We start from the raw sequence: 16,281 nt of genomic DNA on the forward strand, positions 1-16,281 counted from the left end.
TGGCGGCGGCCTCCGGGGCCGGGGCGCTGCGGAGCCGCCAGGACGCGCCGCTCCCCCTTAGCCGGCAGGGCCGGGCCCGCCATGGCCCCCGCCTGGATCGGCCGCCTCTGCCTGCTCCTGCTCTGCCTCTGCGGGGAGGCCGCCGCGGGGTGAGTGCGCCGGGCCGCGCCCACGGGCCTGGGGGTTCCCCCTCAGCACCGGGCCTTCCCCCTCAGCACTGGGCCTTCCCCCTACTCAGGGTCGGCGGCCGCGGCGCTGACGGGACCCCGCTCCCTTCCCCTCATCGCTCTCCTCTCTCCCGTTTCCCCTCGCTCCTCCCCCTTCCCGTCTCTCTCCCATCCCCGTTCTCCTTCACCTTCTCCCCGTTCCCCTTCCCTCACCTTCTCTCTCCCCCCACGGCAGGAGAGACTTCTACAAGATCCTGGGGGTGTCCCGCGGCGCCTCCATCAAGGACATCAAGAAGGCCTATCGCAAACTGGCGCTGCAGCTCCATCCCGACAGGAACCCCGACGACCCCCGGGCGCAGGAGAAGTTCCAGGACCTGGGCGCTGCCTACGAGGTGAGGGCAGCGGGGAATGTCCCTGTGGGAGCCGGGAGTGTCCTCCCCGGGCTGGGAAGAGTGGGATGGAGCTCGTAGTAAAACAGGCTGGAGCTTGGCCATTGAGACTTGTGAGGATTCGTCCTGGAGCGTTCAGGGGATGGGAAAGGAGGTTTGTAGGGAATTAAAGGCTTTTCCCTAAGATGCAGCTGGAATCCATCCTTCCTCTGTTACCATGTGAAATTCCATCTTCCCCTTGTTAATATATTGCATTCCATCCTACATCTTTTACTATCACAGAATTCCAGGATGGTTTAGGTTGGAAGGGACTTAAAGATGATCTCATTCCATCCCTTCACCATGGGCAGGGACACCTTCCACATCAAATTTCCTCCCTTCCTTCTCCTTCCCATCAATTTCCATCCTCCCCCTATTACTACACCAAATTCCATCCTGCCCCTGTTAATACATCCAATTCCAGATACTCTCCCAATTGAAAAACAAAGATCCAGAGCCTACCAGGTTGCTTGGAGAGCTGCTCCTGCTAGAGGACAATCCAACACTTCTCAGCCAGGAGGAAGCCAAGGCACCAGCTTAAAGCTCTTTGGAATTTTTTCCCAGTTCCTCAAGGGAGGAGTGGAGGTGCAGCAGCTCCAAGTGTGTGTAGGGCCTGGTTGGGATCAGTCTGAGTCAATGGGAAGTGAAAGGTGTTGGCCTTGGGTTTAGAGGTTATTAAGTGAGAAGAATAATTGTGGGTCACAGCAGGATTCCTGTAATTCCATGATGATGTTGTGGCATGCAAATAATCCCCCACACTAATAGCCCAGTGCATTAAATAAATCAAATACAGATTATTGTATTGCCCAAAGGTGGGAAATCAAAAGCCTGCTTTACTTGGCTGTACGTACATAGTGATGGAATGTTTCTTCCATGTTTTCTGTCCTTTTTGTCCTCCTTCTGTCACTGTTGGACTCCATCTGCTCCTGCTCCCCCCTGTGCAGCAGAGAGGAAGATGATGCTGAAAAATTCCATTAGCAGAAATTCCTAGCAGTGACTTGCTCTTTGGGTGGGAGCTTGGGGTCCTTTGGGAAAAACCCAGCTGCAGAGAAAAGGGTTTGTAGCCTTACTCCTGCTTCCACCCCTGGTGCTCCTCAGATATGCAAATATTCCTCAAAAGAGGAAGTGAGAGAACCAGCTGGCATTTATTTCTCCGTGTTGAGAAAGAAAACTGTTCACTTTTGTTTTCTCTTTTTAGTTCTGACTTAAATAAACTGACATTTTCTATTCTTTATAAAGAATATAAAATGTCTTTATATTCATTTTCACAGGGAAAATGAATATGAAGTCATTTTTTTGTGGAAAAAAGTAATCCCCTATCATTTGCAGCACTTCAGGATGGATGCACATGGAACTGTGAGCTTGGTGCTGCTTCTGTGAGCTGGGATCTTGTTGGCACTTCCTGCTGGCAAATTTTTTCTCTGCCTCTTCCTCGAGTTCCAGCTGGTTTAAGTGTTTGCCAGCAGCTGAGATTATTCTTTGTATTTAAAAGCTGAGAGAAAAAATGTTTGTGAAATCAAATCAGAAATCCAGTATTCATGTGTGTGAGATTTGGAGGAAGCTTTTGATGCCCTCCCTGCCAGGTCTTTATCTGTGTTTAGCCAGGACAGCTTGGGAACCCTTCTGCTGAGTTAGCTGTGGGACACAGGGAGTTGATTCTTGGGCAGAATGGAACTAGAATTGGGTGTCCCTTATAAAGCAGAATTGTCATCACCATAAAGTCTCTGTTAACAGCACTGCTGCTCAGGGTCTGGGTAGATGATAATGGCAAAGCTTTCCCAAAAAACTGAGGGGAAAGTAGGTTAATGAACCTGCTCAGTGTCTTCATTTTCACAGGCTCGGTGATTCCAGCCTGGAGCTGCGTGCTCTGAATTCAGCTGTTTGAACCAGGAAAGAGACTGATCCCAGGAGAGGGAGTTGAGACTCTTCTACAAAGAGTCATGAATTTAAGGATGGATTTGGGAGGAGTTTCCATGGGAATCTCAAGTGGCAAAGGGACAACTGAACCCTTACCTGCTGGGTGAAAGTAGTGATGTCAGTGCTAATTTTCGCTGTTGTTAGCATTTATCAGTGGTTATAATTCCACAGAATCTCAGCATGGTTTGAGTTGGGAAGCCTTAAAGCCCATCCATTCCCTCCCTTGCCATGGGCAGGGACACCTCCCCCTATCTCAGGTTGCTCCAAGCCCCATCCAACCTGACTTTGGACACTTCCAGGGATGGGGCAGCCACAGCTTCTCCAAACACCCCAAATTCAGCTGGTTTTCATCTTTTAGCTGCTTCTCCACCTGTTGAGTTGCTTCTCCATCTGTTCCCACTCCTCTAGAGCCTTCTGAAAGCCAACCTGCCAACTCTGATCAATGAGGGAGGAAGGGCAAGGAAGACTAAATGTGACCAGAGACTTCTGGATCTCTGAGGCAGGAAAGAGCAAAGATCAAAACTTAGGAAATAAAATCAATACTTAAAAGTCATGGCTGAGACACAGGGGTGGTGGCATGTGATTATTTGTCTCAGCATGTCCTGCTTTGTAGGATTTGAGTTATTCCTTCAGATTCTTGTTTTAATATTTAAGATAAACTTAGTGTTTATGTTTTCCAGGCTGCTCCTGCCTTTTTAATGAACGAAATGTGCTTGTTATGGGCTTAACTTTTGCAGACAGCACAGCAAGCAGGGCTCCTGTAAAGTCCCCAGTGAAAAGTGCTGGGGGCCCTCAGAGCCTTGTCCAACACCTCCCCTCAGTTCCAGATGAGCCTTTCCTCCATCCCTGCCTTTTCCAGGTGCTGTCAGATGAGGAGAAGAGGAAGCAATACGATGCCTATGGAGAGGAGGGCCTGAAGGATGGGCACCAGAGCTCCCATGGAGACATCTTCTCCCAGTAAGGAGTTTTAACCCCTTTGGGCTGTCCTGCAGCTGCTGCTCTGATTCTATGATGCTCAAACACCCTTTTGATCCAGTAGAGATTTCCCACGTGGCACCTCTGGGCACTGTGAGTGATTTTTCAGGTGCAGCACCTGCTTCAAACATGTGGAAACTTTCTCAAGTTATCTGTGTGTGATTGGGGTTTAACCTGTTGTCACACACCACTTTAGGGACACTTTTCCTTCTGGAAAGCAATGCTGTGGTTACTTTCACAGCCCCTGTAGAATTTGGAGCATTAAAAACCAAAGGCACTTGCACATAGCTTGGACACAGAGCTTGATTTCTGCCCCTTTGGATAAATTTCTTAAAATAATTCCAGAAGTTGCTCAGCTCCTGTAATCCTGGGTGAGGACTTGCACTGCTGCTCTGCTCTGTTCTGAGGGACAATATGCAGGATTCCTAGGGAGTTTTCCTCATCCCTCTTGTCCTCAAACCACTGAAAACCAACCTGCTAGCAGTGACTTGCAGTGCTACTCAGAGTTTACATCTTTTGGTGGTGGCAGCTGAGCAGCAGTGCAGTGTGGAGAGGTCAGATTTTGCATGTTCTGCTCCAAATTTTGTTTTCCTTAGTGCAGAAAACTCTTCCAAAGTGGCTGCTGTGTTTGAAGGCTTGAGTTGTGTTCTGCAGGAACTAAAAGAGGTTTCTGGGTTTACTCTGGAGCTTTAGGATTGCTGCCTTTTAGTGGAGTAGAAGCATTTGCCTAGAATTCCTTCCTGAGCTAACCAGTGTGCTTATCTCCAGTTTCTTTGGGGACTTTGGATTCATGTTTGGAGGAAGCCCTCGCCAGCAAGACAGGAATATTCCCCGAGGAAGTGACATCATTGTGGACCTGGAGGTCACACTGGAGGAGGTGTATTCAGGAAACTTTGTAGAAGTAAGTTTACTTGTCTCAGTGTTTCCAGGTGTTCTCAGATTTGAGGTGCCTGACCAGAGCTCAGAATATCTTCTCCCAAAAATTGGAGCTGAAATAGATGCTCCTTTTCTGTGTCTAGCAGTGGAGGATGTTGTGATGCTGTTTCCTGTAGTTTACTGAAGAAACCACACATTTATTCATCTTTTGCATTGGCAGTGTCTCCATCAAATGTGATAATACTGATTTGTTGGCTGTCAGTCAGCAGCTCAACTTGATTAGTGCAGCAGCCAAGTTGGAAGAGGTGTAAATTGTCCCTCTGTAGAATTTAGGAATATTTTAGGGGCTGTTGATAAGCTTCAAATTCACTTTGCAATTCCTGTAAAACCACATTGAGAATTTTTCAGTTTCCTTCTATGGTCAAACATGCCACTGCAAGTTTCCAGATTATATAACTGAGGAGAGTATGTGGAAAATTATTATCTTCTTTCAAGCAAGCTCCATCTGTGGTGCTGACAATCCCTCCTGTCTGCATGTTGGCTTTCCATTGGTTGATTTTGTGTTGTGGCTGTTGGGGCAACTCCAGATAATTTCCCTGTTGTGTGGGACAAGGAAGTGTCATAACCAAAGTGTGGAGTGTTCCATCCTAGTGTTACCTCTCCTGTGTGGAAAGAGAATGGCAATAGTGATGTCAGAGAGAGCTTTTTTGGTGTTTAATATGTGATCACAAGGTGAAAACTTGTCATTGTTTTGCCGAGGCCACATTTGGAGCTATTGTGGCAGCACCACACAACAATGTGTCCCTGCCCATGGCACAAGGCTGGAATTCGGTGATCTTTAAGATCCCTTCCAAACCAAACCATTTTCTTTTCAGAGAAATCCAGACCCTTATGGAGACCCAGGAACACTGACATCAGCCTCTCCCTCTTCCCTGCAGGTTGTCAGGAACAAGCCAGTGGCAAGACAGGCACCTGGCAAACGGAAATGCAACTGCAGGCAGGAGATGAGAACCACCCAGCTGGGCCCTGGGCGCTTCCAGATGACTCAGGAAGTTGTTTGTGATGAATGCCCCAACGTCAAGTGAGTTTGGTGCTCGTTCCTGCTCCACAGAATGCTAAATTCCGTGATTTTATGTAGGGACATCAGTTTAGGGAGGTTTATTCCAAAACCCACCGCTAGGTGGGGGAACGCGCCTGTGTTCCCAGGAAGAGCTGGGGACTTCGGGAAGCTTTAACGCCGGGTTCTCATTTCCCGGGAGCCACTCTCGATTCTTACATCTGTTGGATGTAGAGCTCCCCAATTTCCTCTTCCAGCCTTTTATTCCTTGCACAAAGTTCCACAGCTATATTTGAACGGGAAGCACACATCTGGGAATAGCTGGATATGGAACGCCATGCTGAAATGGAATGCCATAACACCCCCTGATGCTGACTGTGTATTTGGGAGCTTTCAGCTTCACCTTCTCTACTCCCTGAGTCTCAGCTCACCAGAAAGGCAGCTCTGACTCTCTTGGTCTAGATGTGAGCAAGGACAGCATGTGTGAGCTTGTGGGGGTGTTCTCCTTACCCCAGGGACACAAATTAAAAGTTGAGATGAAGTTGAAATAAATAAATAAAGTTGCAAACTGAGCGCTGAGTTGCTCTTCCCGTTTTCAGGCTGGTGAATGAGGAGCGGACGCTGGAAGTGGAGATAGAGCCAGGGGTGAGGGATGGCATGGAGTATCCCTTCATTGGGGAAGGTAAGTGTGTGCTCAGCTCTGAGCTGCTCCTCCTCCATGGTTCTCTGGCACTGCCCCAGCCCCCCATGTGGTTGGAAGTGCTGAATTCCAGGAGCATGTTCCTAAGTCTGGATAACACAGTTCCACTCCCTTAGCTGGGAGTGGGAGCAACACCTGAGCAGTAGCATCTGTTCCAGGCCTGAGCCTTTAAAGGGATCCCCTCTGCCCTTCAGTGACTAAAGGGCATCATTAACATGCAGACAGGTCTTCCAGAAAAGCAGAGGTGTGACCTTGCTGAGGCAGCACTCAGAAAGCCCTAAGCTCTTTAGGAGATGTTTAAGCAGAATTTTGGTCACCTAAAGATCAATTAGTTGTTTTTTGGTTTTTTTCCTTTAACTTGTGAGCTGCAAGTCTGTAATATCCTGCTTGTCTCTCCACTCATTCCTAACAATTTTCTTTAAACAAAACTTTTCTTTCTCCCCCACAGGTGAGCCCCACGTGGATGGCGAGCCAGGAGATTTGCGCTTCCGAATAAAAGTTCTTAAGTAAGTCTCTGGCCTAGTTAGGCTCTTGCTTGGCCAGATGGAGCTTGTCCTTCAGCAGGGCAGGTGCAGGTCTGGTACTCAGGGTGCAGGATGCTCAGCCCTCGTGGTGCTGGAGGAGCTGGACTTGATGCTGTTAAAAGTGAAATTATCAAAGTATCTTATTTTTTTTTGGCTTGAATTCACCATGTATGATTCAGAATAAATATCTCCTTTTCCCTAACACACGATCTCGTTATTGTAAGGAAATGCACTACTAAGAAAATTGCTGTGTGAGTCAGGACTTCTTGCCACACCTCACCACTCAGTGCCCTAGAAATAGAAAAGGCATTTATCAGTGCATATCTTACACAGGAAAATGAAGCTAAATTTGATTCATTTCTCACTTCCCCTCCTATTTATGATTTCTCCAACCTCCCAAATTGAAGGAAAGAAGCTCAAGGACCTGTTTCCCCTCTGGGGAAGGAGTAAAGTTCAATGGCTCTTATTTCCACAGGCACCCAGTGTTCGAAAGGAGAGGAGATGACTTGTACACAAACGTGACGATCTCGCTGGTCGAGGCACTGACAGGCTTTGAGATGGATATTGCCCACTTGGATGGGCACAAGGTGAGGCCCAGGGTGTTGTGTGCATCCCAAATTCACCTGCAGCTTCGTGCTCAGGGTCTGGTTATCTACAGTACTCCCTCTGTTGGAGCATTGCAGGCCAACGGAGTCTCTATGAGGTGTGCACAGTGTGTGCCTCACTTCCAGGCTGTCCCAGCAGAGGGTGGTGTTAGTTCTGGCATGTGTCCAGTGAAACAGCCTGCACCTGTGGGATATCACTGGTTTTGGCAAGGAATCAATGCCAGTTGGAGCTTTCCAGTGGGTTGGAGTATTGGGGTGCACACACAGAACATGGGCTGCCCAGGGAGGTGGTGGAGTCCCCATCCCTGGATGTGTTCAAAGAACATCTGGATGTGGCCCTCAGTGCTCTGTTATGGTTGACAAGGTCAGAATCAGTCATGGCTTGGACTCTATGATCTTGGAAGTCTTTTCCAACCTCAGTGATCCTGGGATCCTATAACACCACTAATGTTCTAGCTTTCCTTTTCTCTCCAGGTTCACATTGTGCGGGATAAAACCACAAAACCCGGCGCCAAGCTGTGGAAGAAGGGAGAAGGTCTTCCAAACTTTGATAACAACAACATCAAAGGCTCCCTAATAATCACCTTCGACGTGGAGTTCCCCAAGGAGCAGCTGACGCCGGAGCAGCGGGAAGGTGCGTGCCTAGAGCCCTCAGCCTGAACCTAGCACAGCTCCTCCAGGGACTGGAGCAATCAGGAGGGATTGTCCTGTCCCTGTGCCCCTTGTCCAACTTAACACAGTTGGCTGGTGGCCTGTGATGAACTCCCACTTCCCTTGGAAGCGGGGGAGCTTGGCTGCTGAGGTTGGGATATGCTGCTGCTGGAATGCAGCTCTTGGCAAGTTTGCAGGTGCTTTGTTTTGGTGCTGCCCATCTGTCTGACCCCACAGCCTTGCTGGGCTCAGCCTCTGTCTGCTTTGCCTCAGCTGGGATGGGATCACAAAGGGTTTTCCAGCCCCTGCTGCTACTTTCTTGGAGGCAAGACTTGTGGAAATCTCTCTGCTGCCAAGGGTAAGGAATGTGTTAGGAGAAGGGTTGTTCCTTCCCACAGCTCCTTCCAGCCTACTCCCTCTAGGACAGATCTGCTGCTCAGCTTCAAATGGAAACCTGATGAACATGTAGGAATCCTAAAGTTGCCAGGAGGGTAAATCCTTAAATCCTATACTCCTAGCAGGGAATTCTTTGCTCCAGCAGCCTCTGTGGTTCTGCTGCTCCATATCAGAGCAGGAATCAAGGGCCTCATCCTCTGCCACGGGACAAAGATATTCCTGGCATGGACTAATGCAGCTCTTCAGGAAATCCCCAGAACTTCTTCCAGGGCTTCTTCTGAAGTGGATTGACTTCTTTTAGTGGATTTCCTGGATTCCTCAAGTTTTTAGTGGGAAGCCAAGCACTGGGTGGGTTTTATTCCACTGCCTTGGCCACACTGTGCCCGGCTGCCCTGTGCAGTCCAGCTGGTGGCTACAGCTCCAGATGTCCTGAGGCTCTTCCTGCAGCTCTTTGGGCTGGGAGGTCGGTACCTCTGGGCTGGGCTTAGAGTGATCCTACTTCGTGGTTTTATCCCTGTGCTTTCCCTCTTCTTTCAAGAATGTTGTACAAGGCACAACAGCCTCATCACTGTGGAGTCTCAGTCCAGGCTCTGCTGCCCTTCTAGAAGCTTCATCAGGCAACAGCAGCGCTGAAACACATGTGAGGTTATTCCAGCTGTTGCTCTTGGCAGTTTAGAGGACACTGGGCAAGGAGCAGTGACAGAAGCCTCCATGTTTTTGACAGAATTGTTCACACACCTCTACGGATATCCTGGAACAGAGAGATGATGGCACTGGCATGGGTGTGTTCAGTCACAGGGCCTTGGGTGTTTCTCTCCCTCCCAAGCAATTACACATTTCCCAGGGGAAGGTGACTGGGTAGGCAGTCAGATGCCTTTCTGTGTGCTGGGTATCTCCAAACATCTATGATATCAGGAGTTTTATGAGGGGATAGGTCTATGCCTGTGTGTGGCAGCAGCTCAGTGTACACATTCAAAGGAAAACTGTGGGCTTCAGAATTCAAAACATCCCTTTTTTCCTTATTGTTGGCAGTGGTCCTCACTTCTTATCTCCTGACCACGTATCCAGCTCCTGGGGCTGTCAGAAGATACTCTGGCTCCAAGAGCACCACCCTCAGCTTTGGAGTCACAGAAATAATATCCCTTCTTTCCTGCAGTGGGACTTGATCACTGCTGATCAGAACTTTTCACCCTCTATGCTGTAACCTGTCACTTCTTGTTAGTATCAGCAACATTTCAAAGGAAAAATTGACTTTAGGTTCCAGTAAAAAGTGCCTGAAGTACAGTAGCACCAATTGTTAGGATACCTGGTTGGAATTCCTGATTAAATCTTGGGTACATGTTGAAATATCCTGTGCACTACAGGGGGTGTTCTGCCAGAGGTGTGGGAGCTGCTGGGAAATGAGGTGGGGTGGTGCTAATCAAAATTTTTTCAGGGTTCCTGGAGCACACCTTTCTCCAGCTATACCCTTCCTTTCTAAGAACCAGACATCCAGGAGCCACATCCTCTCACCCACCAGCTGGAAAGTGACTTGGAGATTCCTCTGGATGCAGGAGAGGAAGTGAATTTGCCTTGGAGAATGACCTGTTCCTAATTATAGGCAGCTCCTGGACATGTGTTCACTTTGTTCCTGAAAAACATTCAGGAATCCCTGGCCATCAGGCAAGGAACATGAGAAGTTCTTGCCTAGCAGAGAGACATCCTGCTTCCAGTTACTACTTCCAGGGCAGTTTTCCAGTATTTTAACACAGCTACTGTGACCCTTATGCGTCCCATGATTTTCAAGGACAGTAGAATGTGTAACCAAAAAGGTTTAAGGATAGACAAGCAGGACAAGGGTTGCAGGGAGAGAAACTGGTTTTTAGCAGGATTTCCTGAAGGATTTGCATGAAAGATTGGAATTTTCTTCTGTACAAGTAAATTGGTTTGTTTCATTACTGATAGTCAATCTAAACCTCCCCTGGAGCAACTTGAGGCCATTTCCTCTCATCCTGTCCCTTGTTCCTCTGAGCAGAGTCTGACCCCCACCTGGCTGCCTCCTCCTGTCAGGGAGTTGTGCAGAGCCCGAAGGTCCCCCCTGAACCTCCTTTTCTCCAGGCTGAGCCCCTTTCCCAGCTCCCTCAGCCACTCCTGGTGCTCCAGCCCCTTCCCCAGCTCCATTCCCTTCTCTGGACATGCTCCAGCCCTCAATGTCCTTCTTTTATTTATTTGAAAGTCGCACACAGTGTTGGGAGTTTCCCTCTGTTTTGGGCTCAGTGGTTTTTGAGGCTGCTCTGAGCTGTGTCCTGAGGGGTTCCAGGGCAGTGAGTGACCAGGCTGAGTTAATCAGAGGGGACTCCCTCTCTAATCTCTGGAAAAACACATCCACCCTTGCCACTCTGCTTCCTCTGCTCCTTGTGGGCTTGCCCTTTAAGCAGCAGTGGAGACCTGCCAGCCCTTCCCTGTCGTGCCGTGCCGACCCCAGGAGATGAGCTATTATGGATTTAAGGGCTGACTCACTCTTTAGCCTGTTTGGTAAGAATTTGATACTGCCAGATCCTTGAACTGCTTGTTCCTTGGAGTGTTTAGTGTATGGGATTTCAGGAATGGGGAAGAAGTGCTGGAAAAGTCATCCTGGCATCTTTGCTGTGCTCTGCGTGTGACGCTCTCCCTTCCCTTGCAGGTCTCAAGCAGCTGTTGAAGCAAGGATCAGTGCAGAAGGTCTACAATGGATTGCAGGGATATTGATGTGTGGAAAAATTGGACTTCCCTGGAAATGCAAAGTCAGATTTGTTTGCAGTCTTTTCTCCTGCCCACTGTAGAAGGGGGAAGAGGGAGGGGGGGCGATGGTTGAGGTTTAGCTCATCTTTGGTTTGTAAATTATGGAAGTGCTCAGAGTTTGGTGAAATACTTTTTCAGGACATAACTGGTGCTGCCTATCATGTTCCACGTCCTGGAACAACAGAGATTCCTTGAGCAGGAAAACATAGGTGGGGGAAAGGAGTTTTAAATTCCACACAGATTGGAATTTCTGGTTTTTAAATATATTTTGATGTGACTTTTCTTGGCCATCTCAACATATTTTCATAGCTGCTCCTGCTTTTTACGTCCTTTGTGTCAATTTCTTCCAAATTCCTGTTGCTTTGGGGTGATATTTTTAATGCCAGCCCTTCCTCCCCTTCCCCTCTGAGTCCAGAGTTCAGAGTCTGGTTTTGGGGCAGGAATACTGGTGCTGTTGGAAGTGCACTGGGCTGTGTTAGGCCCCAAAATTGGTTGGGAAAAGAATCTGTCAAGGCCTCTGTGGGCTCTCCTAACTACCAAGTCCCAAAAATTGGTCAGAAATTTGAAGTTGCACCAGCTTAGCTAGGACTCCTTGGTCATGGTGGAATTTGGGAATGGCTCCTCATGGCCTTGGTTGTCCCTCGTTGGCCCCACATGGAACTGGTCTGGAAAAGCTCCCTCCCCTCCTACGCTCTGTCCTCCGTGAGGACGGGTGAGGCTGATGGGAATAAAGTGTTGGAGTTGGAATGGCAAAACCTCCCTGGTGATGTGTTTCTGGGACAGGCCTGGGCTTCCCTGTGCCAGGCAGCAACAGAAATCATGGAATCAATAAGGCTGGAAAAGCCTTCTGAGGTCAAGTCCAACCGTTGCCCCAGCACTGCCAAGGCCACCACTGCCCCATGTCCCCAAGTGCCACATCCACACATGTCCAACCCCTCCAGGGATGGGGACTCCACCACTACCCTGGGCAGCTGTGCCAGTGCTTGACCACCATTTTAGGGAAGGAATTTTGTGTCAAATCCAATCTAAACCTTCCCTGGAGCAACTTGAGGCTGTTTCCTCTTGTCCTGTTGCTTGTTCCCTGGGAGAAGAGCCCGATGCCACCTGGCTCCATGCTCCTTCCCGTTCCTTCAGGAATCTTGGGGCTGTACAGTGGGATCCTTCCAGCTTCTCCCTACCCCATTCTCTGTTTGGGAAGTGGATGAGCTTTGGTTTGCCTACAGGGAAGTGTTTACTGGGAAGCAGCAGATGCAGCCTCAAGGTAGTTTTGTTTTCAGTTTATTCCCTGTTTTCCTTCCTTGGGAGCAGGAAGCAGCTCGAGGTGGGCACAGCCCCTGCGTCCATGCTGCCCTTGGTCCAGCAAGTCCCACCCTCCCCTGCAGCTCCAGGGGGAGTGACGCAGGGGAAGCAGCAGCCCTGGGAAGATTTCCTGTTAGATCCTGTGTACATTTGCCTTGGCAGAGCACAGCAGGGACTTGGGGAGCAGCTGACACAAACCCCAATGCCAAACTCCTGCTTCTCCTCAGAATCCATAAGGATAAAGTGGTAACCCCAGCTGAGGCTGCTTCCTCTGTCCATGATGCCCAGTCTTTTCCAGGTGCTGCCTCTGCTCCCCCTTCATTCAAGTTTCTAGGAAACCTCAGATTTCAAAGAAATTCCTTCCCATATCCCTGTGCATGGGGCTGTTTCCTGTTATTCCAGCCCCTTGCAACCCTGCTCACCTACAGCAATAAATCCAAAAAGCCAGGATTTCACCCCTAAGCTCCATTGTGTAACCTCTCCTACCTGCACCCCCAGCAGCAGCCTGCAGGTTTATTTTGGGCCTGAGTCCTTGTTCCCACTGCTGCTTTTCCTTTCCCTGCTAATTCCTTTCCTTCCTGTGGTTTGTTTTTATTGCATTGTGGGGCCAGACTCTTTGGAGAACACAACAATGGCTGCAGAGCCCCAGCTTGCACACCAGCAGGGAGAAAGACAGGAAAAAGAAAAGCCCCAAATTCCAACCAAAACCCCCTGCTTCCTTCCACTCTTCCTTCCCCCCTGCTGTAGGGTGTGTTCAGAGCCAGCTTCCAACGCCTTTCCCTCCTCCAGACAGAGCTTCCAGGCCTTCCACACTTTTGCCGAGCAGCAACAGCAGTGCTTGCTCAAACATTCCCAGTGGTCCTGGCCCACTCACAGTGTGCTTGTTTTAGCACATGGAATATTTGTCCTCCAAGGAATGGGGGTGCAGAGGGTGCTGGGTGTCCATGGCATTCCCTGTCTCCTTCTCCTGTGACATGGAGCTGGTGGGAGCGAGTCATGGCATTCATAGACTCCTTTATCCATAGAAATGCTTCCCACAAGGTTTAGATGTTCACATCTTGGTCTGTCACCAAACAAGGATCCTGACTGAACCTCCAGGCTGGGAATTCTGTAATGCACAGCTTGAATTTCCAGTCCTTTCTAAGCAATGCCATTCCCAAACTGGAAAAAATAAACAAATTTCCTGGGCCTCTTTTAACCTAAGTCCTTGGAACTGTGAGGATTGTGAGGGTTCAGATGAAGGCATCTTGTTCAAGTCTTCTAGGAAAAAATTTGTCCTTGGAATGCACTCCCAGAAGTCCCTGCTGCTTTGGGAAGGCCTGGCTGAAATGGGGTCCTGGTTTATTCCTGAAGGGAATGTTTTCAGCACCTCCAGGGGCTGTGTGTGTTCTTTCAGAGCCTCACCACAGGCTGGCTTTTAGATGTCATCACCTCCATCAGCTGTGTCCCCACCCTCTGGCTGGATCCCTCCCATCCCAGGGGAGGGGAAGGAGCAGATGGGATGAGGATTCCATAGCAGGTTGATGATGGGAGGGAATACAGGGCTCAGATCCATCATGCCCTGCAGCCTTGTCCGTGTCTTCTGTCCCTCCACAGCCTGGGCTGGCTGCACCTAGGGCCACATTCCCCATCCCAGACTGGAGGGTGAAGTTTTGGGGCTGCTCCAAGGAGTTTCAGCCCTTAGCGTGAGGGTCCTGGGAGGAGGGCTTTGCTCCCAATGGCTTCAGTCACACCAAAGGCTGCTCCCAACTCTGGGAAGTGGGTGAGTGTTCCCAAGCCATTTTTGCAGGGGAACGTCTCTGAAAGCACAGTGCAAGCCAGCTTGGGTTTCTCCAGAGAAAAATCTTGTTTTTTCATGTCTTTATCTCCCTCTGAGCCTTTCTGCTCCAGGACTGGGCAGTAGAGGAAGGGAGAAGGGGCTGGTGCCAGGAGAAGTTTGCTCGGTTTGGAGTGGGAATCTCCAGCTGGGAAGGTGAAGCAATGATTTTTCGCTGGAATCCTGACTGTGATTCCCAGCCAGGAGTCCCCATCCCATCCCTGCTCGCCTGCATTGCAGGAGATGGTGGAGCAGCCTGGCTGGTTCCAGAGCAGCCCCCAGGGAGAGGGCAGCCCTCCGGGGCAGGGCAGAGGTGTGGGATGGGTGGTGCCGCTGCCTTCATCCCGCCTGCCACCGATCCCTACTCCTGGCCAGCAGCCAGCTCTCTCCTTCCGTTTCCTCCGGCTGACCTGGGAGGTGAGCGGGAAGGGAAGAGGGCAGCGCTGGGCACCGATCGCCCTGCGAGGAGGGAGTGGCCAGCACGGCCCTTCCCTGTGCTGAGGGGCTTCTCCAGGGAGCTGCTTCTTTCCATGTGGGAGCAGGAAGCAGATCCCCTCACCCCAAATGCAGCCCCTGGTGTTAACAGGAACGTCCCAAAGTCAGGAATTAAAACATCTGTGGCTGTGACACTGTGACTTCTGAGAATTTGGAAGGATGGGGTTTGTTTAGACCTGAGAAGCCACAATGACACAGAGTGCAGGCTCTGAGTACGTAAGAGGTGTTTACAGGGAAAATCCCACTTCCTTCCAGATGGATCCCATCAGCCCCACTTTTTTCCCCCCTCCCACCCCAGTAGGCACCAGAGCCCATCCATCACTGGTTTTGGGCAGCTCCTGGAGCCATCCAGCCCTTTGTCCTGAGGCACAGCAGCTCCCAAAGGACACAGGTGGAGATTCCAACCTTGCAGAGGGAGCTGATGTCCAAAAGGAAACAGGGTGACCTGCCCATCCCATCCAAGTTCCCCATGGGATGGGTGAAGGAAAGAGCTGGTGCACAAGGACATTGCCTCACTGGAACAAGTGAGGATCACTTGTTGGATCAAGGCTAGGGCATCTTATCTGAGCCCTTATCCAAGCCAGTGGCAGCAGAGTGGGCTGATGGAAACCATGCATGGAAAACAAAGCCTTGCCCGGCAATCCCCACAGATAACAGGGATGGGTCACTCTGGGAGCTGGTTAAAGCTGCCAGAGGCTTCCATGTGGGTTCAGTCACCCTCCTGCAGAACCCAGAAGTCCTCCAAGGAGAAAATAACCCACCCCTCGCTGATGGGATACGCACTGGCACCTGTCCAAGCTGTGATCCAGGGTGGAAGAGCGGCCAAATTTGGGAAGGGGTGAGCCTTGCATGTGGCTGCTGGCTACCAGCAGCTGTTTTGGAGTGGTGGTGGAACAGGAGCCCAGCTCCCAGTGCTGGGGCAACTGGGCTACTGTCCCTGGCTGCCACACCCAGCCAGGCCTCAGTGGCCCCACCATGAGAGTTTTGGGGAGAGGAAGAGAAATTTTGGGGCTACGATGTGTTGGAGGTGGGTGCTGGCACCACGTCCAGGTCGGACACTGATGCTGGTCACTGCCAGGGAGGTGCCTTGGGATGGAGGTGCCTGGTTTGGGTGCATTGCCCATGGACAACACTGGAGATGAGGCTGTTCCTCGGGGCTCTGCACTTTTGGGGGATTTCCACTGCCCAGTCCCTTGTGGAAACTCAAGAGCAGCAGCAGTCAGCTCTGTTCTGGAGCGTTCTCCAGACACACACGGGGAGCTCAGGGGCAGGAAAAAGGCTTTTCCAGAGCTGCACAAAGTGGACAAGCTCAGACTTGTTCATCTGTCCAAAAGATGACATATTTCTGGAGCAAAAAGCAAAGCAAGTTCTGCTGTTCCAGGCCTCCCCCACAGTGTTTGCCACCTGGGTCTGTCAGTCCTGGGTCCCATCCCTGTTCCATCACAGCCATGGGCATCCCACAGCATCCACACTCAGCCAGCCCTGCCAGAGCAAGGAGCTGCAGCCCAGGGAGAGGGGATTGAGATCAGGAATCACTCCAAGTCTTGGGGAACCACAGTACAACATCTGCAGGTAGCAGACACGCCCCGTGAGTCTGAAACTCGAAGCAGAGCTG

At 50.4% G+C, this 16,281-nt stretch overlaps 1 protein-coding gene across 1 annotated transcript; it reads left to right on the top strand.

The window, feature by feature from the left end:
* The first annotated feature begins 6 nt into the window (after positions 1–6).
* Positions 7–11,338, top strand: DNAJB11 (DnaJ heat shock protein family (Hsp40) member B11). The gene is made up of 10 exons (XM_009089288.4): positions 7–149; positions 403–559; positions 3,372–3,469; positions 4,256–4,388; positions 5,302–5,444; positions 6,020–6,102; positions 6,569–6,626; positions 7,120–7,231; positions 7,724–7,883; positions 10,959–11,338. Exons 1-10 carry the CDS (start codon positions 82–84, stop codon positions 11,021–11,023), a joined length of 1,077 nt encoding a protein of 358 aa, XP_009087536.1. The 5' UTR covers positions 7–81; the 3' UTR covers positions 11,024–11,338.
* Positions 11,339–16,281: the final 4,943 nt, after the last annotated feature.

Source organism: Serinus canaria, chromosome 9 (genome assembly GCF_022539315.1).
Source record: "Serinus canaria isolate serCan28SL12 chromosome 9, serCan2020, whole genome shotgun sequence".
NCBI classification, from domain to species: Eukaryota; Metazoa; Chordata; class Aves; order Passeriformes; family Fringillidae; genus Serinus; species Serinus canaria.